Source organism: Canis lupus, chromosome 10, assembly GCF_003254725.2.
Source record: "Canis lupus dingo isolate Sandy chromosome 10, ASM325472v2, whole genome shotgun sequence".
Classification (NCBI taxonomy): Eukaryota; Metazoa; Chordata; class Mammalia; order Carnivora; family Canidae; genus Canis; species Canis lupus.
This window is the reverse complement of record NC_064252.1, coordinates 50446832-50471799: the sequence shown is the minus strand read 5'-3', so window position 1 is coordinate 50471799 and position 24968 is coordinate 50446832. Positions and strand designations below refer to the sequence as shown.

General features: G+C 52.2%; 1 protein-coding gene across 2 annotated transcripts in view; it reads left to right on the top strand.

Moving 5' to 3' along the window:
- KCNK12 (potassium two pore domain channel subfamily K member 12) overlaps positions 1–20511 on the top strand; it is a 66334-nt gene extending 45823 nt beyond the window's left edge. Inside the window, exons 2-3 of one of the 2 annotated variants that reach the window (XM_049115873.1) lie at positions 2977–3880; positions 20264–20511. In XM_049115873.1, coding sequence (XP_048971830.1) covers positions 2977–3880; positions 20264–20270 — 911 coding nt within the window. In that variant the 3' untranslated portion in view covers positions 20271–20511. Of the gene's footprint in view, positions 1–2976; positions 8310–20263 lie in introns of those variants that run through there. The other variant, XM_025466200.3, reaches the window with a different exon arrangement.
- Positions 20512–24968: the final 4457 nt, after the last annotated feature.

Below are 24968 nucleotides of genomic sequence, written 5' to 3'. Positions count from 1 at the left end.
CAGGACTTCCTGTTTCTTCCAGGATCTAGCAAAAGAATCCCTTACTAGAGGTGCTGTTTTTCCTCAGTGTGTAGAAGCAGTGTGGTGTAGAATAGTCTAAAGATCAGGCTAGAAGCCAGGACATATGTATGGTATCTGTCCCCAACAAGCTAGAGGTCATGTTCCCTCTGCCTCTGCTCCCTCACTTATATAGTGAGAGGTAGATCAGAATTAAGGTCCCTTACACTTAAGAGTCTAGTCTTTTTTTTTTTTTTATCATGATAATACAAAAAGAAGCAAACTCAAAAACACACAGATAATTATACAACACCCATGTAACCACTACCAGATTAACAAAACATTTCCAGGCCCCCACAAGTCCCTGTATCCCCTCCCATTTATTACCCCTGTCACCCCCACAGGAAATTCCAATTGTGACTTTTATTGAAATTACTTCCCTTAAATAAGAACTTAAAAAGATGGAGGAGGGAGCACCTGGTTGGTTGTTAGGAGAGTATCAGACTCTTGATCTTGGGGTCATGAGTTCAAATCCTGAGTTGGTTGGGTATAGAGATTACTCAGATAAAAACTTTAAAAAAAATACTTCCTTGATTTTCCTTATAATTTGACCAACCAACAATGCATCCCTAAAAAATTTTTGCTTGGTTTTGAATTTTGGAAATGGACTAATACAGAAGGTGTTCTGTGTTCAGCTTCTGTAACATTTTTTGTTTTAAGATTTTATTTGAGAGAGCGCGTGAGAAAGAACACGAGCCTGGGGTAAGGAGAGGAAGAAGCAGGATTCCCACTGAGAAGGGAGCCTGATCCGGGGCTTAATCCCAGGATTCTAGGATCATGACCTGAGCTAAAGGCAGACACTTAAATGACTGAGCCACCCAGGCACCCTAACATTCTTTTTGTGAGATTCATTCATATTATTACAAGTAGTTGTAGTTTGTGCTTTCTCATTGCTGTCTAGTATTTCCTTGTATGAACAGACTGTGACTTAGTTATGTTGCTGGATATTTGGGTCATCGATCTAGGACTTTATATAAATGTGCACACAGACACACAAATACAAACACTTTCACTCCACATATAACCATATAGACTCAGAGCTAATTTCTTTGTGAACCCAAGAATGTGGGTTTGGCTTTATTTTTTTTGTAATTTTTTTTTTTTTAGATTTTATTTATTTGAGAGAATGTTATGGGGGAAGGGGCAACGGGAGAGGGGTAGAGGGAAAGGGAGAAACAGACTCCTCACTGAGCAGGGAACCCCACAGGACTTGATCATGACCTGAGCCAAAGGCAGACACTTAATCAACTGAGCCACCCAGGTGCCCCTTGGGTTTGGCTTTAAAGTGTGGAAAAATCCCTCTATTAAATTGGCTACACTGCTCCTGTGGTTTTAGTTTAGTTTTGTTTTTTGGGTTTTTGTTGTTTTGTTTTTTTACTCTCCTGTGGCCAAAATCTGTATCTAGGGATATAATTCATCTTCTTCAACATGGGTATCATCATAAGCTTTTCTCCTAACTTAAATCATTAGGCATAAGATGAGACTGTGGTCAGGCAATTGAGATTTCCTCCATGGAATCTAGAGAATGATTAGTATATAGGCTTAAGGAATTACCAAAAAAAAAAAATTTTTTCCCCTGACTTTTTGAAGGAAAGAGTAAGCCACGTGAGACAAAACTCTCCTCCACCAGTTCCCAGGGCTGGCTTCACCCCACTAGTAGCACACAGGCAGCCTTCCTGACGTGGGGCATAAATTTAACAGTGATACCCCTGAACTTCTGCTGTGTAGGTGCTGAAAGGTGCCAGGGTGCTGTTCCGATTTGTGATCTACTTCCAGCTTGGACTCCCAAGTAGCAGTGAATCTTTGTGCCAAGAGATTAAACCCCTTCTATAACCAGAGTGAGGCAAACGTGGGTCCCACAAAGAGACCAGAGCTGGCAGTAGGCTGAGAGCTCAGGCGGGAAGGCCTAGCAAACTGGTGGGAAGCCAAGCTTTCTGCAGAAATCCATTGATAAAGAATCTCCCTTAAAGACTCTGCTTTGACCAAGTGGGTAAGTTAAGGCTTAATTATGAATTCAAACCACTAGGTAGCTGCCCCGGCACAGGGCAGGCCTCCCAGGACAAAAGTGAACCCCAACACAGGACAATATAGGACCCGCTGGGGCAAGAAGGGCAACAACCTTTCCTTTGGCCGCAAGTCTGAACAAGGGTGGTGACGGTCCTTGGGGGAGAAGGAACTGACGCTCCACAGCAGAGCCAGCTCACTCTCTGGAGGTTGCCTGCTCATTCTCAAACAATCTTTTTGTCAGATTCATAACCCCCCTTCCAGAGACCCTCACACATATCTGCCCAGACTGAACACACTCTACCTGGTCCCTAGGAATCTCAGTTAAAATGAAGCCTTTAGGGGATCCCTGGGTGGCTCAGCAGTTTAGTGCCTGCCTTCGGCACAGGGGGTGATCCTGGAGGTCCAGGATCCAGTCCCACGTCGGGCTCCCTGCATGGAGCCTGCTTCTCCCTCTGCCTGTGTCTCTGCCTCTCTCTCTTGCTCTGTGTCAATCCTGAATAAATAAAATCTTAAAAAAAAAAATGAAGCCTTTATGGAATTCTGTCCTAAGTGGGCCCACGTTTGCCATCGGTTACCTTAAAAAAAAAAAAAGAAAGAAAAAGGAATGGGAAAGCAGGTGACATCTCTGTAGCTTAGCAGCTATCTCACCGGTCTGCACCCAGGTAGTGGTTTCATTTCATGGGTCCTTCCTAGTGACCATCCTGTCCCGCCCATTTCCATGTACGGATCTCCTCCATCAGTTTAGGCCTTGCCCCCCTACCCCATCAGGAAATGCCCAGGTCCTGCTTCCCCTCCTCTGGGCGATGCCCCTCGGGGCGGAGGCGCGTGGGCACCCGCGTTGGGCCTGCGCCCTGCCCGGGGCCCCCGCCAGGCCCTCGCGGACCCTCGCTGACCCTCGCCCTGTCTCCGCAGGTTTCGGCATGACCACCCCCGCCACGGTGGGCGGCAAGGCCTTCCTCATCGCCTACGGGCTGTTCGGCTGCGCCGGGACCATCCTGTTCTTCAACCTCTTCCTGGAGCGCATCATCTCGCTGCTGGCCTTCATCATGCGCGCCTGCCGCGAGCGCCAGCTGCGCCGCAGCGGCCTGCTGCCCGCCAGCCTCCGGCGCGGCTCGGGCTCGGCGCTGGCGGAGGCCGACGGCCTGGCGGGCTGGAAGCCCTCGGTGTACCACGTGCTGCTCATCCTCGGCCTGTTCGCCGTGCTGCTGTCGTGCTGCGCCTCGGCCATGTACACCAGCGTGGAGGGCTGGGACTACGTGGACTCCCTCTACTTCTGCTTCGTCACCTTCAGCACCATCGGCTTCGGGGACCTGGTGAGCAGCCAGCACGCCGCCTACCGGAACCAGGGGCTCTACCGCCTGGGCAACTTCCTCTTCATCCTGCTCGGCGTGTGCTGCATCTACTCGCTCTTCAACGTCATCTCCATCCTCATCAAGCAGGTGCTCAACTGGATGCTGCGCAAGCTGAGCTGCCGCTGCTGCGCGCGCTGCTGCCCGGCGCCCGGCGCGCCCCTGGCCCGGCGCAACGCCATCACCCCGGGCTCCCGGCTGCGCCGCCGCCTGGCCGCGCTCGGCGCCGACCCCGCGGCCCGCGACAGCGACGCCGAGGGCCGCCGCCTGTCGGGCGAGCTCATCTCCATGCGCGACCTCACGGCCTCCAACAAGGTGTCGCTGGCGCTGCTGCAGAAGCAGCTGTCCGAGACGGCCAACGGCTACCCGCGCGGCGTGTGCGTCCACACGCGCCAGAACGGCTTCTCGGGCGGCGTGGGCGCGCTGGGCATCATGAACAACCGGCTGGCCGAGACCAGCGCCTCCAGGTAGACCGCCGGGCCGCGCCCCGGACCCCGGGCGGGCTGGCGGGCCCCCGCCGCCGCCCGCTTTCCTCCTCGCAGACGCTGGCGCTTTCTTAATCTTTACCCAATAAAATCAAACCAAAAAAAAAAAATTTTTTTTTTTAAAAAAAAGAAATACTATTTGGCCAGGCCTGATGTTATCCAGGGCAGGTTTCGGGGGAGCCTGTCGTCCTCGTGGGTCCCCTCTTGAAGAACCGTGTGCTCCCCCCGCCCCCGCCCCCGCCCCCAGCAGATTCCCCTCCAGGGAGCGAGGGAGCGGCGCCCTGGACCCTCACCCGGTGCGCCCACGGCCGCGAGGAGGGGGCGCCCCTGGGTCTTGCGGATGGCACCAAACCCCGTCCCCATGCACACAAGCAGCCGGCAACCCCAAAGCATATGGTGCAACTTCTCATGGCTCTGAATTACCTCCGCAGCATTTAGAATCCTGGCCCAGCCTAGCAGCTTCCTTCTGGTCGTCAGAAGTGATGTAGTCACAGTTTTGACAGGTGGGGGTGGGGAGAGCCATATGTTGCCTACCGATGTGTATAAATAGGACAGCCGCTACACACGGAGAACGGTGTAGTATTATGCAATGAGACGCAACCTAGCACCGACTCGCGGACTGTGGCGTTTCCCCGAGGTTTGGAAATTGGGATGGTAAGGGGCGCAGCTGGCCTTTCTCAGCCTGGAGTTCGTGCATTCGGCTCGGCACACAGGGCAGCTACTTTAATGCCGGAAACCCAGGGTGGCCGGCAGGGAGGGGAGCAGTCAGGCTGCAGGAGCCCTGTTTTGCTTCAGCCCAGCTGATCTCTGAGGCTGGGGGCTCATCTCAGAATCCCCCCCCTCAACCCTCCTTTCTTTCACCAGCGTTGTCCTTGGGAATGCTTTTCATTACTAATCAGGAATGTCTGAGTCCTCTCAGGCGCTATCTTGCTTCGTTGCTGTGGATTTTGTGTCTTGACTCCCGTTGAGCAGCTCCTTTTTCCCCTCTCAGAGAGCCTAAGGGTGCAGACAGAGTGCAGCCTCCAGAACCCCCTTCTGAGTCAGGGCTCTGCAGCACCAGGGACCCAAAGCAGCCATCCTGCAAATGTCAGAGAATTTGGCTCCAGAGCCCATAATGTTTTGAGGACAGATCCCATTCTAAACCCTGTTTGGCCCCCACTGACAATCAAGTGAATTTGTTTTCTCCACGCACAGTCTGTATCGGAGGTGGAGGAAGGCGGGAGGGAGGGAGCTGATGGAACGGGTGGATGGAAGCCGTTTTAGAATCAGTTCTGTGCTGGATGATCCTCAAGCTGAGGGACTGGTTCTCCACCCATTGCTGCATGGGGGTCACTAACCAGATGCTGCCTTCATTGAAAGGATAGGGTTCCTGTCTTGGACTGTAAAGAACCGATACTCTTTCGGCCCATTTTCCTCATCTAAGAAGATGATCCCAAGGACAGAGACGCCAGAACCTAGTCAGACACGGTGTGACCCATCAATATCTACAGCTTCTGACAGGAAGTCTTAGAAGAGCACCAGGACGCCTCACACTGTATGCCTGAGAGGCATGAAAAGCCGTGAAATCTCCCTCCCTGGCAGTGAAGGAAGCATATGTGCCTGGAACACACATGTGCACACACACACACATGCACACACACATAACACACACGTGCACACAGCATCAGGAGTCACGCTTGAATGTCAATCTCCCCTATGCCCCCTCCAGTTGGTGACAAGAAGGGGAAAATATGTTGGGATCTGAACGACTCTCTTAGCTACTTTGGGTAATTTCTAATTGGGATTGGGATCTAAACACAGGTCCTAATCTTCGGGTGAGGTCACTGAGGCAGGGCGGCCAGGAGAGAGGTCAGCCTTGCTGAATCCCGAAGGGCAGGCTTCCAGAGAACCACACCTCAGGATTCACTGTGACTGTCACTCAGGCCAGCTAGCGACACCCCTGCCCTGCCTGAGCCATGGCTGCAGTCACACTGCAGTAACAGCACACTCAGAGAGGCACACATGCTCTAGGCCAAGGCCCTCTCATAGGACCTAGAAGTAGTGTCATGCCAAACCCTCTAAAAGAAGGGAAGATGAAAAGGCATCCAATTAGAGGTGTCACCCAGGCAACGAGCAATAACTTGGGGGTGAGAGATCCCCATGACAGAGGCATGTAGACCATGAGGACTTGATAAAAGGCAAAACAAGCAGCCAACCCAGAGGAAGTGAGCTCCCAGCACAGGAAGCTTAAGACCTAGTTAAATAGGTTCTTTGAGCTGGACAGGCCAAAGAGGTGTCCAAGTGATCCCACTGACCAACACACAGGACCGCACAGACAGGAGGGAGCAGGACCTGCCTACAGAGAAGAAAAACTCACAACCTTCCTTGGCAGTCTTCTCTGTCAGCAGTGCTTCCTAGAGTCTATCCTAAATTGCTCATGCTGCAGCCTTAGCTGTTTTCACTTCTATGCTTTGCCTTTGGAAGGAGACAATTGTGAGCAGCTTGAGCAAGCTTCTGAAGGAGCCATAAGCCTGGCTTATGAGGACAGGGAGGGGACCCTTCCCTCTCATCAACCTTCCAGAGAAACACCAGCCCTCCAACATACAATGTTGTATGCTCAGGATCCAGAGGAGTGCTTGTATTTTTTGCCCTTGTCCTCCTAACCCTCCCCACCCCCCAAATTCAGTACATCACTGTCCTTCACCTCAGGCAAAAAAAGGCTCAGTGCCCCAAATGCCAGGGGCTGTTTCTCAGGGGGGAAAAGCTGGGCTTCCAAAGTTAGGGGGATAGCTGGAACCTAGACCCCTGCCTAAAGGCTTATTTGGCATCCTGCTGAGCATTGAAAACTAGAACTGGGGTCCGTAGTCATTTCGGGAATAATGATGTTGATAAAGGACCCCTTTCTTTGGTGCAGGTTCTACTGAACCTCAGGCTAAGAAAAGGTTCCATTCTCCTAGATGCTGTGCCTCCCCCACCATGTGGGGATCTCCAGTCTGACCCACAGCTGGTAGCTCCCTATTATCTGCAACTACCCCCAGCTCCTGGGGTTACTGTCTCACCTTAGGCCCATATTCACCCCTCTCCGGCTGGGTCTGTGGGGCTCTAAGCAGCCCTTGCCACTCGCTGTGGCCACACAGAGGTCTTAGTGAGCAGCTGAGACTTCTCCAAGATGAGCAGACAGGTAAAGAAGCCATCCTTATGTCCTTGCTTGCTAATGAGGCCAGGTGGTCAGGCTCCTCTGTCCTCTGATTGAAAGCCAGAGCCCCCCAAGGCCTGGAGGAAGAGTCAGAAGGCTCAGACTGCATCAGGCCCTCAGCCAGAAAGTCCTGGGCATTTGCCCAGGAGCATCACACATCATAGCATCATATGTACTTTCACCGGCACGCGTGAGCGCATACACACACACACACACACACACACACACACACACACTAGCCTTACAAAGAGCTACTAGCCCCCTTTCCCCAAGGAAAAATCCCAGTCTGGGTCACTTTGAGAAGAAAGCTTTCCCATTTTTAACTCCCTGGAGATTTACTAAGGCCTGGAAAATTCTTCTCCGCCTTGGGGGAGTTTCACGTACACTTTGCATGAATTTGAATTTGTGTTTTACATAGAAGCCAGCGTCCAAACCCAAGCCAAACCGTGGAAGATAGCTGCTAAATTTACGCAGGCTCCTCCATCCCTCAGACAGGCCTCCTAGCAGACGCCCTCCCGTGTGCTTGGTGGTGAGGGTGGCTGCGCCCTCCCAGCCACAGGAGAGGCTTCTGGGGAATCGAGGCAGATGGGAGCCCACAGGGGTGGCGACCACGGGAGCTGTGGGCCAGGCGGTTCCGTCTTACTGTAACTTTTTACATTCTTAACAAACGAAAAGCACAATTCCACATGCACACTGTCTGGAAAGCACAGCCAGGCAGACTGCTTAGGGCCCTTCTGAGTCCAGAAGAGGCGCCGGGGCTTCTCGATGTCACTGGGCTGTTGTACGGCGAGCTCATCGCGGCGGCGCTGGAAGCTGCACACTGCGGGCTGGGGTAGGGGAAGGGCTGCTGAAACCATCCCCGAGCCAGGACAGACTCGGGGGGCCTGGACCCGTGCCCCCCCCAATCCCCGCCCCGCACCCAGCAGCTCTGGCACCTTCAGGCACCTCATTAAGCGCTGAGAAGCGATGAGATTTCTGTACTAACCTGGCCCGAGACCCCCCCTCCTCTTTCCTTCAGCCTCTTCCTCCTCTCCCCCCTCCCAAGGGAAGCTCCCCTTCGCTTCACAAATCATTTTCTATGCTACTGTGTTCTCTCAGGAGGGGGGTTAGAGCATGCGGGGCAAGCCTGCAGGGTTTCTTAAACAATACATTTATTTTTCTGAGCAGAACTCCAAGAGAGGAGTCGAAGGGTGTTTAAATTAACGATGAATAAAATGCAGCCTGCCACCCCTTTGAGCTGTTTGCTGTCTGTTTGTCAGGGCCTCCTGCCTCCCCGCCCTCCTGATCACACCTCCTCTCAGGAGGCCCCAGGAGACCTCAGCTTCTTGGATTGGGCCCCAGCAGCAGCTCCCTGGGGAAGTTACTCAGCAAAACAACTGAACATCCTTCTGAGCTGGGGAGGCACCAACGGACCTCGCAGGCAGCTTGGCGGAAGAGATTGGGCCAGGGCCTGTTTCTAAGAGCCAGGCCTGGAGGGAGGATGGGCACCAACCCTGGGGGTGCACAAGTTTCTCCAAAGGCAACCCGAGAAGATCCTGATGCCCAGGCCCCCCCACCCCACCCCACCTCTGAGATTCTGATTTCAGCCGCCCCAGGAAGAGCTCAGGCAGGCACTGGAATTTTGTTGAAGCTGCCCAGGTACCTCTCATGGGCAGCCAGTGTCTTGAACTCACACTCTAAACACAGAGCACTCTGGTCATGGTGTGGAAAGCACACTCACTTAGAAGCTAGGAAGTCCAGGGGCACCTGGGTGGCTCAGTGGTTGAGCGTCTGCCTTTGGCTCAGGTTGTGATGCCGACGTCCTGGGTTCCTGGGATTGAGTCCCACATCAGGCTCCTGGAGGGAGCCTGCTTCTGTCTCTTCCTCTCTCTGTGTCTCTCATGAAGAAATAAATAAAATCTTAAAAAAAAAAAAAAAAAAAGAAAGAAAAAAGAAGCTAGGAAGTAGTCTACAATCTAGTTCTGCATCTGGCAGTCACTTTGCTGGATCAGATCCTCAGTTTCCCCACCTCTAAAATGGGATAATGATATCATGTACCCCCCACCCTCCATCCCCATACCACCCTGGAGTCTTATGAAAAGTAAATGAAAGCCTAAGAACTGAATACTGTAAGCTGTCCACAACTTCAAAAGTGTCACCCTGAGAGGGACCAGGTAGTCCCTATTGCTTCTGCAGTGCCAGCTGGGGAAGAAGGTTCCATCTAGATGATCGCTTCTGCCCACGGTGCCATTGCAAACCTTTTTGGCACCACCTTAATCCTCATCATAATAGTGCAAACTTGGGACACCTGGGTGGCTCAGCGATAGAGTGTCTGCCTTTGGCTCAGGGCATGATCCCGGTCCTAGGATTGGGCTCCCTGCGAGGAACCTGCTTCTCCCTCTGCCTGTGCCTCTACCTCTCTCTGTGTATCTCTCACGAGTCAATAAATAAATAAATAAACAAACAAACAAATAAATAAATAAATAAATTTTTTTTAAAAAAGTAGTAGTAGTGCAAACTCCACAGCCCATCCCCAGGTTACCCCTTTCCCTCGGGGTGCCCTCCCTGGAGCTGAGAAGTAGTTTCCAGGTCACTCAAGTATGGCCCTGCCCACCTCAGTCTACAAAATCACCCTCTCTCCCTCCCCCAAGCCCAGAGGTTTCAGAGGACTGTAGGACGTGCAGTATACTATTTTCCATTCTGTTTTGTTGTGTTTTAATGCTGGTCGAAGCTGTTAAATAGATTTCCTGATGAATCACATCCAGCAGTTTGAAAAACACTGGCCTACAGCGTTCTGGAATGAAGCCTTCCTATTACCCTGCTTCCAGCTAAGATCCATTAGCTAGCTGTGGAGTCGGAGGGGGAGCTTCTGGGGCCCAGCCGCCCTCCTGTCCCTCTGGGCCCCAGGTCCCCCCTGCATAATCAGCCCAGGTGGGCCATTTACCTGCACCAAGTGGTCCTTACCTTCTCAAGGCCTGGGATTCCTCTGACGTTTCAGAGCGGCAGCCCGCCAGGCCCGGGGGCTGCCAACCGTCTGCTCCTGTGGCCAGTCGCCGTTCTGTTTTCCTGAGGAGAAGCCACGGAGAGGGACCTTACATTGACCAAGCCAGGCCCTTGGACGAGGGTTTGCCTGTTTGTCTCCCTGTCCCCTACCTACCCTAGGGATCTGATACCTTCCCCCATGTCGTCCTGGGTCAGAGGCGTAAGCAACTGTCTAGTTTAGGGCCAGCCACGCCCCCTCTTGTTAGGGGCTAGAGAGACCAGGGTGAGAAAGGCAGCACAGCCCCCACCGTCCCTGACCTCCAGGCCCCTGAGGCCGGGCCGCGCAGTACGGCAGGTGCCGCGGGTCCCCGGGGCAGCCCGGGCTCTGGGGGGCTTCCAGGAGGAGGCGGCCAGCCCGCCAGCCCGCAGTCGGGAAGGCCCTCAGAGGCAGGCCGTCCAAGCTGGGTGTGCCGCGGGGGGCGGCAAGTGAGACGACCAGAGAGCAGAAGTACGCCGGGAGCTACCTTCGCTGTAGGACTGGAGTCTGGGCAAAGCAAATTACATCCCCGGCCTCTTGCTTCTCCGCTGGGGGGAAATGTTCACAGAAGGGAGGCTGGCGGAATGACTAAAGAGAGGCTTACCCAGAGACCTTAGCGCTCCCTCCTGCCTTCTGCCTGTGGGAGAGCAAGACCCTCGGCGGGTAAAAGAAACGGTAAGAACAGGGACAAGATGGGACGCCTGGGTGGCTCAGGGGTTGAGCATCTGCCTTCGGCTCGGGCGGTGATCCTGGGGTCCTGGGATCGAGTCCCGCGTGGGGCTCCTCCCTCTGCCTGTGCCTCTGTGTCTCTCATGAATAAACAAACAAAATCTGAAAAAAAAAAAAAAAAAGAACAGGGACACACATAAATGGCAACAGCTTCATGCATGTGGCAAAAGCCTATTATTCTGCCGTCGGTCTGTACTGAAAAGCGCACCTGCTGGCAAGAGCAGTGCCGGTGGCGGGACAGCCAGGCCTGCTCCAGTTCTCTCATCCCCCGCAGCCCCCGGATCATGCTTCCCTGAGACCCGGTCACCGACCAGCTCCCTGCTGCCCCTCACGTGACTGGTTTCTTGACTTATTTTTCCTCCCTCGTTTCCACATACTTTATGTTCTGAGATGATAGTAAAACCGGGAGCCAACCTGGACTCGAGGCTTCACCTTGGCACCTGCACCTCTTGGTGGGGCCTTGGTAGCCCCTTCGGGCCTCTCTTTGTTCCAAGACACTGGCCTCTGAGTAGTCATTTCGTCTCTCAGGGGAACGCGCCCCGCGCATCTGCCGTGTGGCGGCCTCTCTCGCTGCTGCCAGGGGGCCTCCTCCTCTCCCCGGGACCCCCTTTTCCATGTCAGCAAAGTGAGGGCTGGCCTTGGGGCTCTGTCACTCTGAGGCTCAGGAGAAAGGATGGAGGGGGGTGAGGAATGAAAGAGTCCACGGGGATTCCTCCAGGAACCCCACTTAGCAAACATCTCTGTAGCCTCCCTTCTGTGAACATTTCCCCCCAGTGGAGTAGCAAGTGCCTAACCCAACATGGACAACGTGGGCCAGTTCTTGCTCCGTGGACTACGCTGAGCGGGACCAGCCATCTGGATGCAGGATGGAAGGAAGTGTGCCCGCTGAAGGCTGGCCAGCTTCCTCTGAAAGCTGCAGCTTCCACACACATTCCCAACCCTGTGAGAGCCTCTGTGAGCTCCAGGTCTTTGTTTCCATGTGTCTCTGCTCCCCCGGGACACAGGAAGGATCATTCTCTAGAGTTGTGCTGTCCAGTGCAGTATTCACCAGCCACATTTTAAATTTAATTGTTTTAAATTTAAATGAATTTAAAGTTAAATTAAAATTAAATTATCAATTCAGCTCTTCGGTTGCAGGAACCACATTTCAAGTGTTCAATACCCAAGTGTGGCCAATGGCTGCCATATTAGACAGCACAGATGAAACCCATTGTTGTCATGACAGCAAGGCCTATTACATAGGGCTGTTCTAGAGAGCTCTGGGGTCAGGAAGCTTGAACTCCAGGGCCATCCTGGGGCTGGGAATGGTATTTATCAAAATCTCAGCAGCCAATGAACAGGGGAGTTTATAGGCCTCTTCTATCCACCCTCCATGCTCAGATCCTCCCCCCTTAGATTGCTCAAGATTGGATTCTTAAAGCCCATCTCTTCCTAATCAGGTCACAGTCCTGCTGGGTTTCACTCAGTAGGCACAAACTATGATAGTCGGTCATAGTGATTGGTGTGGTACCCCCTGCAGGTGAGGGTTTAAGGGTGTTGAAAAGGCCTATCAGAGTACACGATGGAGCCTTTGCCTTTCCTGCCCAGGACACTCTCCTGTCATCTTCTGGGAACAATATCCCTCTTCATCCCATCTCCCCGTGGTCTAGTGGACCTGTCAATCTCAGGGTGCCTCCTGTGTTAGGAATGTGTTCAGCTGCAATTAACAGAAAATCCAAGAGAGCTTAAAGAAGCAGGAGAAAGGGATTATTTGATTCAAATAAGCAGAAGTCTGGTGGCAGGTGCTGCAGTAAGGCAGGAAGGCCAGCTCCTCTTCTCTTCCCGCTCGCCATTTTTAACATGTTGTCTTTGGTCCTCAAGCTGGTCAACTCAGGTGCCAAGGCAGCCATACCTCCAAGTCTCACATCTATGCTACCAGCAGCAAACAGTAGGGAGGGAGACTGCCTGGTAAGTGGCTTTCCCAGGCCTCCCTGAGGACATTCTGCTGACATCTCATGGACCAGAAGAGTGTCACACGGTCACCATCACCTGCAACAATCCTCTCTACGAGAGGATGTAAGGGATGAGGCCACCTATGTACAGTACCTGGCACCCTCCCTGTAGGCTGGATCACCCATGGTTCCACATCCTCAGACATGGCCATTGGTCTAAGGGAAGGCCAGGGGAGCACCTCCTTTGCCTTACAAGGATGGTAGTTGATTGAGTGGCCTTCTCTTTTCTTAGATTACAAGCTAGGTCTGGTGCACCAGTCAGGGCAAAGTTAATGCAATAGAATCCAGTTCAGCTGGCTTAAGAAGAAAAGATTTATTATAGGTGATAAACTCTGACCTGGCCACCTAGGTCCCTGACACTGACAGCCTGACTGTGTGACATCCCTAACTCAGGCACGTTTCAGGGCACTGGTGCCAAAGTCCCCTAGCGGGGTCTTATGTGCTTAGGAGAGACACCTGGACACCATAATCCTGAGACGGGCACCACAAGCACCCAGCAGGCCCCTTCCAGTACCCCGTGCGTATACAACTGACAGATCCAGTCAGCATCACTAGGAGACTTTGCTTTTCTGCTATGGGACAGAGAGAATTTGCAGTCTTTTGATTTTAAAAGACATTGCCCATTTCTCCTCCCTAAACCTCATCTGAACAGCCTTCCCAGACCCTGCCCTGGATCAGGTTTCCTGGTTGGCCATAAAATGTTTTCACTCTATTTTTGGTCTAATGGGCTTTACTTTGCTGGGCTATCAAATGGCCTGTACATCCAAATGTACACTGGGAAAGCCTCTAGGGAAGGCTCTCAGGACTGACTCTCGGGAGAAACACACCCAGAGAGCCAGGTTACTAAGAGGGCTGCTACCTTTCCCACAGTCAGGAAGCAACCATTTGCATAAAGGCGCCATGGTAAAGAAGTCACTCCAGAAAAATGAGTCGCACCCACTTGCCAGCAGCAAACAGCAGAGGCACAGCTCTAGATCCAATCTGCCTTTCAAATCTCATGCAAGTGCATCTAACATGCAGAATCTGAATCTCATCCAGATTGGTAGCTGCAAGAGTCCGGGGAATGTAGTTTTCAGCCTCTAGTCTCTGCAGTACAGGACAGCTCTCTAGAAGGAGGGTGGAATGGATGCTGAGTGCCCGGCTACCACATCCTGCCCACAAAGGCTGTTGGGCAGTTCTTGTCCTCCATCCTCTGCCTCGGGGAGCGTCAGCCTGCAGGAAGACAGAAGGAAACCACTACGGAAAGGGAAGCAGAGCCAGGCCTGCCTTAGCCCAGCTGTGCTCCCTGAGGCTGCCGCCTACATTTCTTCCTCCAAATGTGAGAGGATCCTCAACTTCTTCCCCACCAGTGCAAGCCAGTAATTTCCCTCTTCATCTATGGACTGCGTGAGATCACCCTGCAACTGAAAAAATGTGAACCAACATTGTCCTTTACCCAGGATAACTCCTTTCCTTCCCTGCTCTTGGAGAGCCAGAGTGTCTTTTATAGCAACAGCAACTTTCACGGGAAAGTTCAGCCTTGGAATGCCGACGTCTGTGGGAGAGTACAATGACATATTTTCACTAAAGTGTAAATGACTGTCAGTGGAGCCTCTTCCAAGACCAGGGGCTGATGGAGCAGAAGGAGGTGGAAGCCTTGGCCCCCAGCAGATGGAGATGAGAACCCTACTAATCAGATAAAGACCACAGAAAAGGCCAGTCTAGGGCATCATTGATCCACCTTCCTGACCCCGAGCTTCAGAGGACTGAAGCTAAATGTAAGCCCTAACAGTCCTTCCTTTAAAAGACAAATTTCCGGGGTACCTGGGTGGCTCAGTTGGTTAAGCATCCAACTCTTGATTTGGGCTCAGATCATGATTTGAAGGTGGTGAGATCGAGCCCTGTGTTGAGCCATGATTTGAAGGTGGTGAGATTGAACCCTCCATGCCCAGCATGGAGCCTGCTTAAGACTCTCTCTCTCACCCTCTCCCTTTGCCTCTCCCCTTTCTTGTGCTCTCTCTCTTAAAAAAAAAAAAAAAAAAAGAGCGAGAAATTTCCAGCCACCGCTCCTTACATTTCTAACAAGTGCTATCTCTAGCAATGACTTCATATTTATGTGACAGGGTCTTTGCCAGCCCAGCTTCTGATACTATTAACCAAACACCCCAAGATTCACAAAAGTATTTCAATCTGTCTCCTTCTTTCATGTTCCAACTTCCCTGGATTCTCTTCTGTGTAGCCAGATCTTGGGGCAAGAGGACTGGAGGGAGGTTTCTACTGGCTAGAGAGCTTCTCTGTTCTAGAAACTGGGAACATTTGTCCCTCCACAGCCCACTTATCCTCACCTCACCCTCACAGGTAAGGGATTTCCCTTTCCACTGGTTAAAAATCAAAATAATACAAGTGGGAGAAATTGTTATTACGGCAATTTTATTCATCCTAAACAAGTTAATAGGAATAACGCAGAAGCACTGGGCATGGAATCAAGCTTTCTGGCTGGGAGACATCTTAGGGCACAGCCTTTCCCTGGGGGTTACAGCCCCTCACCCTCTTTCCTTGATGGCATCAAAGCCCCCCTCCGCCGACAGCCTCAGCGCAGTGAGCACTGCTGTCGTCTGCGGGGCCTGCGGGGCCTACAGGGCCTACGGGGCCTGCGTGCACTCCAGGCTGGGCTCATACCAGCTGCTCCACTACCAGCGTGACTCAGGAGCTTCACTCCTGCAGCAGAAACTCCAGACAGGGGTGCCTCGGGGGCTCGGCTGGTTATGTGTCTGCCTGGCTCAGGTCATGATCCTGGGGTCTTGGGATCGAGCCCCACATCAGGCTCCCTGCTCAGCGGGGAGTCTGCTTCTCCCTCTTCCTCTGTCTCTTCCCTCCCTGGCTGTGTTCTCTCTCTCTTGGTCTTTCTCAAATAAATAAAATAAAACAAATTTTTAAAAAGAGAGAGAGAGAGAAACTCCGGACCAATCTGCGATCAGATCCCAGGGCCCCCTTCAAGGCAGTGGTAACACAAGCCATCTGGTCGCAGAAAGAGCAAGCCGAGCATCTCTGGCCTCTCGTTCCCCGCTCCAGCTCCCCCACCGCACACCAGGGGAGCTGGTGACACAAGGAAGAGAGCTGCAAGAACTCCCACCACCCTCCACCCCAAACTCCAGAGCCTACACTGGCCACCCTGAGCCACGGTTCAGCCTGCCCTCCCGTGTTACAGATGAGGAGCCTGGCTGGAGAAGGGAAGTGCCCTGCCCTCCCGATTGTATGTGGGAAAAGCCTACAACAGAAGCAGATCTGCCTCTGCGATGAGATTTCAGGGTACCTCTTCCTCTTTTCACCAGCAGCACCCCTTAGAGAAAAATAACTGACACCCCCCAGCAGCTTCTGGATGCCCGGCATCAGGAAGACCACCTGCTGGAGGGCCTGTGAAACAGACGCGGGGCTCAGGTCCTGGCACCTTCTATCGGGGGTCCTCAAGACCACCCTCAGGTCCAGTGAAGGACTCACAGAACTCAGACAAGCCATGATACCCACAGAGGAAGGGCATAGATTAAAATCAGCAACGGAGAAAAGCACAGAGAGCGGAATCATGAAGAAACCAGCTGCAAGCACCGGTGGTCCTCTCCTGGCGGGAGAGTAAAGATGTGTGACATGTGCAAAGTCTCACCAGCAAGGGAAGCTCCCCTGAGCTGTGATGTCTAGGATTTTTACTGGGGGTGGGGGTGGGGGTGGGGGTGGGGATGGGGAGGTGCAGTCAGTCACATAGGCACGGAGCACCCGCATGACTGAGCTTAGCTACTCACGCGCCAGCCCCTCCAGAGATCCAACTGATACAGCATCAGCCAGGGCCCAGGTGAACAGACAGGTGTTCACCATGCATCACATTAGCATAAACTACCTGGCAGACTACCAGCGCTCGGTTGTACAAGGACACTTCTATAGGGACACCTGGGTGGCTCAGCGGTTGAGCACCTGCCTTTGGCTCAGGGTGTGATCCCAGGGCCCAGGATCCAGTCCCACCGTCAGGCTCCCTACAGGGAGCCTGCTTCTCCCTCTGCTTATGTCTCTGCCTCTCTGTGTGATTCTCCCGAATAAATGAATAAAATCTTTATTTTATTTTTTTAACACTTTATTTATTTATTCATGAGAGATACACAGAGAGAGAGGCAGAGACACAGACAGGAGGAGAAGCAGGCTCCATGCAGGGAGCCCGACGTGGGACTTGATCCTGGGTCTCCAGGATCACACCCTGGGCTGCAGGCCGTGCTAAACCCCTATGCCACCAGGGCTGCCCTAAAATCTTTAAAAAAAAAAAAAAAAAAGAAAAAAAGGATACTTCTCTAAGGCAAGATCTTCCAAGAGCTCAGAGGTTATTTCCCCGGAGCAGGTCAAGGGCCACTCCCTCGGTATGTGCTGGGTGCGAGCACCCCAGGCCCGCGGAACTGACCCTCTACCACACACACCTGCAGTTGGGCACAGCTCTTCACTGACAGCAGCCTCTGCCTCCGTGGGTCATGCCACAGAGGCCAGGGGCCAAAGTGGGAGAAACAGTGGAAGCCACAGCCACCCTTGGCACCACAACCCTCCCAGCAGAACCAGCCCTGCCCCTAGCCCCAAAGGCGGCCCCCTCCTTGAACAGGGACCTGAGGGGCTGATGTGTCCTCCTGATGGCTATTAGATTGTCCCACTCTGGCCATCTGTGGCGACTTATTGCCCTGTGGGAGCCTCACTGTGCCTTGTCCCTTCTACTTCTCGATGCCTTGCAGTGCGTGAGAGGACAACACACTTCTTCTCCCACGGCCACTGTTGACATCCTTCACTTTTTCACTTTCGCACACATCTTGTTTTCTTTCTTTTTTTTTTTTTTTTAAGATTTTATTTATTTATTCATGAGAGACAGAGAGAGAGAGGCAGAGACACAGGCAGAGGGAGAAGCAGGCTCCATGCAGAGAGCCCAACGAGGGACTCGATCCCGGGTCTCCAGGATCATGCCTTGGGTGGAAGGCGGTGCTAAACCATTGAGCCACCCCAGCTGCCCCACATCTTGTTTTCTACTCTTTGCAGGGTTAGGTGTTCTCTCCCAACCAATGTTACGGTTTCTAAGAGCATCTCCAAAAGGGGCCTGGTTCTTTTTCTTATAGCCCTCTTGCTCAAGGAGCCAGGGATAACGTCGGGTCAAAGGGCACTCTTAGGACACTACCCTGAGTCCTACCCCAAAGGGCCTCTCCCCACAGAATTGCAACATCTAGCACAAGTGCCTTAGTCTTTGAAACCTTGTGGGAACTTTCTTCTCTACCCTGTCGACTCCCTGGTGGATAGGAGGGGGCAATCTCTCCATCCGTTTCGGGGATGTGCTCCAGGAACCTAGCACCCCTCCAAAGGCCACAAGGATTCCTGAGGGTTCCCATACAAACATACACCCAGAAAGCCAGGGCCTGTCAGAGCTGCCAGGTAAGCAAATGAGTCCCCCACAGAGATGCAAATAAAACAAGGTTATACTAATCCCAAAAGATGACATAGGTGAAAAAATAATGTCTACTATTGGCCATATGAATAGAAATGAGAATTAGTATTCATTGACTGATAAACTTTTTCCTCCATCATATGACTTGAAGAGTAAATAACCAGGGGCACCGGGTGACTCAGTGGTTGAGCGTCTGCCTTTGGCTCAGGTTGGGATCCCAGGGTCTTGCGATCCCAGGGCCCCACAGGGAGCCTGCTTCTCCCTCTGCCTATGTCTTTGCCTCTCTCTCTGTGCCTCTCAGGAATAAATGAATAAAATCTTAAAAAAAAAAAAAAAAAAAAAAAAGCAGCAGCTCAGGAGCCCCATCTCAAAGAAGACATGGGGGCAGCTTGCTCATTGGGGTGGGCCTACTGACAGGAGCCCTTCCCCTCACCGCACAAGACAGAGTATCTGGGAGGGGCAGGCCTATCAGGTCTGCTAGGGATAGACTCTGGAACCAGGATGCTCCCACAGGGCAGACAGCCATCATGTGGGGGAGTCACACAAAGGATTCAATCTCCAGAACCAAATCCCCAGTCTGGGCTCTCAAAATCCTGCTGCCTGCTGGCTCCTAGCCCTGTCTGCTTTGATGGTGACATCAGCTGAAGGCAAGGCCTGACAAATGCTTTTCCCAGACAGCCCCCAGCTTCCAGAATGAGGCTTCCTCTCTCTCCTCCTCAGAGGCCTGCTACTCAAGGTCACACTTGCTCTCAGCTTTTACACTCTGCGGTAGGCACTGAGAAGAGAGAAGGGTACAGTCTGCTGTCGGGGGGTGGGGGGTGGCGGGGTGAGGTGGGAGGGAGGGCCACCTGTCTGGGCATACAGCATTCTTTTTTAAAAAAAATATTTTTATTTATTTATTCATTTGAGAAAGAGAGTGAGTGTGCATGAGCAGGAGGGAGGAGAGAATCTATCTTCAGCAGAATCCACACAGAGCACAGAGTCTGGCACGGCGCTGGATCCTACAACTATGAGATCAGGACCTGAGCCTAAACCAAGAGTTGGTTGCTTAACCAACCTCATGGGTGACCCTCCAGGACACAGCATTCTAGGCCAGGTGTGCTGAGCGCATGGGCATACCTGCCCTGACTCCTCTGGAACCAAAGAGGGGAAGCAGTCTTCCTGAGCTGACACTCCTGTTGCCCAGGTGTTGGGGAAGCCACCTTCTCCCTTACTCCCACAGCAGACCCTCAATCATGCCCAAAGCTGCTCCACACCAATCTACATCCATATACTTTTGGGGTCAGTGTACTGGATAAACAACATCATAAAAGTCAACTTTTGGTGCTCAATTGATATGTGACTTCTAGAGTATGGTGGGTTTTTCATTCAGACTGGTTTAGCTGAGGTTCCCATTAAGCAAATCCCATACCCTCTGAGCATTAAACGGCTTGAAGTGAGAAAACAAACCCACCTGGCTGCGTTGGTGTAACAATTATTGAAACTGTTATAAAGTGCCAAAAACAGTGTCTTGCAAGGACAGATGTTCAATGGGTATCAGTTCCCCTTCTCCCCTCCTCTCTTAAATCCACAAGTTCTATACTTCTTCTGCCAACCTGCCTATCAGGGGCCATCTATCCAACCAGCTGTCCATCCATCCATCCATCCATCCATCACGTATTTATATTACATTATTTATGGAGCACCTTCCATGTACAAACCACTGCAAGTTGTCCACAGAAATAGATATAGGGACATACCCTCTGGAAGAAGAAATTAAACATTAAGACCAGACCCAAATAACTTGGCAGAAAGTAGAGTGTCCTAAGGGAGGTACAGAGAAAGTGCTGGGAGGTGAAACATTCCCAGGCCTCTCTCCAAGCTCCAACAGAAAGCAATTGCCAGGATTACATATGATTTACTAAAGCATTTCTTTCTTTAATGGAGACCACCCGGATGGTTTTCTTTTTTTCCCTTTTATACAAGGAAGAAGCCTCAAATTCTAATTATCCTAACCTGAGCAATGGCTTTGTCTCACTTTTCATTTTACTCTTTTCAGCTCTTAGTGGCTCCACTGAGGACAATGTACAGATCCCAGATTCCTTCCAAGATTTTAATTGGACCCTCCATGAGGGCTTGTGAAAGCAGCAAAATGAGCTAAATGAGAAGATGATGGATGCATTGAAGGCAGCTGCTTGGGGCCAGACGGTCCTGCACAGCAGCGCTCAGGTGAGTCGGGGAAGGGAGGCTGGGAGCGGGGGGCAGCAGCCGACCTCCACCCCTCACACACCTCTCCCACCAGGTGGGTCGGGCCCATACTTCAGCCAGCCCCGGGGGAGGGGGGGGGGATGGGGGGTGGGGGGGGTTCGTGTCTCGCTACAAAAGTGCCTGGTAAACAGCCGGGAGAGGCATCTCTCCAACACGAAAGAGGAAAATCTGACAAATTTTGTTGGCACCGTGAGAAAGGGCCCATCAACACGAGAAATGAAATGTTTGGAAATCTCCACAGACCACGGCTCACCCCGCAGGTGGAATTTGGTTGCAAGATTCCTGCGAAGACTCGGGGAGACAGTGCAGCCGCTGCCCCCCGGCGAGTTTGGGCAAGGCGCCCAGGGGGTCTAAGCTCCCCGTCCGGGGTGCACGGTGGAGGGGGGGGCGCTCTCGGTGAGCACGGCGTGGGGTGGGAGGCACGAGGGGCAGCCGGTCCTTCCATCGCTCAGCTCCACGACCTGGGCAGGGGACTCCCTTTCCAGCCCCCATCTCCATGTCTGCAGAGCTGGCGGGGTTGTGCGTGGATTAAATGAAAGGATGTGTGCAGAGTGCATGGGGCACACCGGGCGCTCGCTGGCTTCAGTTTCCTTCCCCTGGACCTGAGCTGTCCACGCCGTTTCCCTCCGCCCGGGTCAGGGTCTCCCTGGGACCCCAAGCTAAGACCTCGACTAATGCCTTCGGCTGATTTCCAGTTGGAAAGCTACGCGGGCTCTGTAGCTCTTGGCTTCTAGAAAGTGATTGTCCAGGGGATCCCGGGGTGGCTCAGGGGTTAAGCACCTGCCTTCGGCCCAGGATGTGATCCTGGAGTCCCGGGATCGAGTCCCACGTCTGGCTCCCTGCATGGAGCCTGCTTCTCTCTCTGCCTGTGTCTCTGCCATTCTCTGTCTCTGTGTGTTTCTCATGAATAAAAAAAATCTTAAAAAAAAAAAAATAGAAAGTGTCCAAAACCCTTCCTCGTGTCACTACACCACCAGCCTCCAGTGCGTGCTCCCGTTCAGCATTCCTTTACAAAGACTTTAGAATCATTTTTCCAGCTCCGGCCTTTGTCAGTGCAGGGATTTTAGCTCTTTGTGTTTCAGCAGAAAAACATCTTTTTCTTCCTAGAGGCTGTGGCTGCTCATACAGGGCTTTTGTGGGAATGAGAAGGAGGTGGCCCTCTGAGCAGACAAAGCCTGGGCCAGGCCACACAGTGGAGCCGGGGCTGGCACACAGCCCACTCGGCCACCAGCTGGCCACCCTCATGCAAAGTCCAGAGCATGGCACAGCCCTACTCCTGTTCCTTCCATTTCCCTCTCCTCCCCCTCCTCCTCCAGCCACCACCACCACCTTAGTAGCAGCTGTTATTGAGGGCTTCAGAGCAGCACATGCTGCTCAGCTCTTCCCCTGCTGTACCTCTTCGAATCTTGGCCTCCTGGAAGGAAGTGCACAGACATGCTGTTCTCAGCCCAGTACCCCTTCTTCATTCCTTTGGGTCATGGTGCTCCCAGTTTCCTCTAGGGAACCTGTCCTCCCCCAGGCAGGGGGAAGCGGTGAAATAGGACAGCAGGAGCCAGCCCAAGCAGAGCTGAGAGCAGGAAGTAGCTGGGCCTGGGCACAATGGGAAGATCGAATTGCTTGTGGTAAGGGGCACAGGGCTCAGACAGTCTAAGTGGGGAGAGTGCTCGGTCCTTCGGCTGCCTGGACTGGTAGGGAGCTTTTGGAGCCAGAACAGCAGAGATCTGGAATCTCTAGGAAAGGGACCAGAGGGGGTAAAAGCTACATGTGGAGTGGAAGCTACTCAGCTTGGAGACTTTTCTTAGTTGGCCATTGGGTTGCCAGGGCCCAGGCAGGATATACAAGAGAATGTCTTAAAGCTAGTAAGAAGCAGAGCCCCCAGGGCCCCCAGGAGGTGGTGTTGGAATTGATCTTTGAGCTGTCACCTGGGACCTCTCCGGTGTGACCACAGAATCTGGGCAGGAGTCACCATGGGACTAACCGCAGGGGTGTGTGTTGTGGGGAGAGGGGTGCTGTGCTGCTTCCATAAGTTCACCAGGTGCTCTCAGCCATGTAGATGGAATTGGTCACTAACCCGAGGGACTCAGAAAAAGGACGGCCTTAATACCATGAGGCCAGCTGAGGACAAATAGGAGAGTACTTCATGTAAGAAGGGACCAAGAGACAGGCATGGAGTGATCTCAAGCAGTCCGGATGATAATGTCATTAAGAGAGCCACAAAAAGGGGCATTTGGGTGGCTCAGTGTTTGAGTGTCTGCCTTCTGCTCAGGGTGTGATCTCGGGGTCTGGGATCGAGTCCCACATCGGGCTCCCCGAAGGGACCCTGTTTCTCCCTCTGCCTATGTCTCTGCCTCTGTGTGTCTCTCATGAATAAATGACTAAATCTTAAAAAAAAAAAAAAAAGAGCACACAACAAATATGATAAAAGTCAGAAGGAAGCAGAAATGGCCTCAAACCAAAACCAAAAAACCCCTATGAGGTGACCCTGGGCCTCTGTCAGCAAGATTCTGGGAAGGCAGGAATTTGGCCAATGACTGTGTCAGTCCCAAACTGGCCATTCCTCCCCTGGAGTTTATTCTCCAGTGAGGTGTCCTTGAAGCACGATTTTTCCCCAAGGGGAGTACGGTATTTACAGCGCTGCCCTTTAGAAATATGACACAACTCCTAGAAAAAAGAAACTGTTCTTTCTTCCAGCTCATTTATTTTCTGTCTCCTCAGTTCTCAACACTAAGGGAAAAAAAAGAAAAAAACTGGTGGGAAGTGGGGGAGAGAAAAGGATCATCTTAATAAGTATTATGGTCTTCTGGAAGTCTATAAGCAAGACACAAGAACAGTAATTACCATTTAGACCTGGTGCTCAAATAATCAGTTCAGGTTTATCTCTAGTGAAGTTAATCAATCCCAAGAGGAGAGGAGAGGAACAGTTTCTGAATACATAAAATTTATTATCCGTTGCCGTTCTCTTAATGACAGAGAATGTCATTAGAGAATGTGTGTGATGAAGCTTTGCTTTGGAGTCAGTGTGTGATTGGGCTGAGTGGTCGGAGGAGGTGCCTGAGGGTCAGGAGGCTCACCACCCAGCTCTGAGACCTGGGGCCACCTCTGCATGCTGGCTTCAACACTCAGTCTGGCCTGTGGAGGGGCATTTTATTCCAGCCATGCGCATGTCCAAGTGCTCCACAACCCTTCATGACCGCCCAGAGGGGGAGGTATATACGCGGGGGCGCAGAGTCCCTGCTCCAAGGTGCCAATAAGCCAGGCCCCCCGGAGCTTACACAGGTGTGTCCCTGAGGACCTACTCCAGGCCTACTGTGCTCAGAACTGTGGGCACGACAGACAAGGTCCTGAGTTTGTAGCTTAGTTGGATTCAGTGGAAACAGGATTACAGAACACAGTGGAGTCTGATGAAGTTATTACACAGGGAAGAGAACAGAAACCAAAAGATGCTTTGAGAGGAAACAAATATTAAAGAAAAGGGAGAGGAGGCTTCGAGATGGTGGGCAGAAGAGGACCAACAGGCAGAGGGATCATCATCTCACAGCATTTACTAAAGTGCCAAATTAAAAACCCCTTGCTGTGGACAGCCAGGTCGCTCAGTGGTTTAGTGCTGCCTTCAGCCCAGGGCGTGATCCTGAGGACCCGGAATCGAGTCCCACATCAGGTTCCCAGTATGGAGCCTGCTTCTCCCTCTGCCTGTGTCTCTGCCTCTCTCTCATAAATAAATAAATAAAATCTTAATAAAATAAAAACCCCTTGCCATTCCTAAAATGAATTTCGCTCATGCCCCAAGGAGGTAGGGAGAGCAGCTGAAGACAGCATTTCCCAGCCCCGTCAGTGTGGGCATGCGACTCAATTCTAGCTAGGAAGATGCAAGTGGAAGTAACGTGTATAGGGGATCCCGGGGGGGCTCAGTGGTGTAGCGCCGCCTTCCACCCAGGGCATGGTCCTGGAGACTCGGGATCGAGTCCCACCATCGGGTTCCCTGCATGGAGCCTGCTTCTCTCTCTCTCTGTGCCTCTCATGAATAAATAAACTATCTTAAAAAAAAAAAAAAAAAAGGAAGTAACGGGTACAACTTGTTTCCTTAAAGCTAGGAAGAACATCCTTGCTGCTCGAAACGCGGGTGCAGTAGCTGGGGCCCCAGTGGTCCTCGTGGACCAGGAGGGGACCTTGAGAAGAGACGCCACACACAGTGGAAAAACAAGCTCAAAGAATCCAGGGTCCCTGATGTTCAGGGAACCATGTTACTGAGACTTCCTACCTCCAGATTTCTTTTACATGATAGAAAATATAGTTTTCAAAAATGAAATCATATTATCGTGATATTCGTAAGAGAAAAACAGGGTCCTCCTCTCACCGCTGCCCTGCTCACTGTCCAGAGGTAGCTGCTTTCAGCTCTTAGAATCCTCTGGCATTTGTCTCCCTGCTTTTTATAACATGCTTATGCCATTTTCCTTATTTTGCAATTTTAGACATTATCTTACAGAAAGACTGGCAGA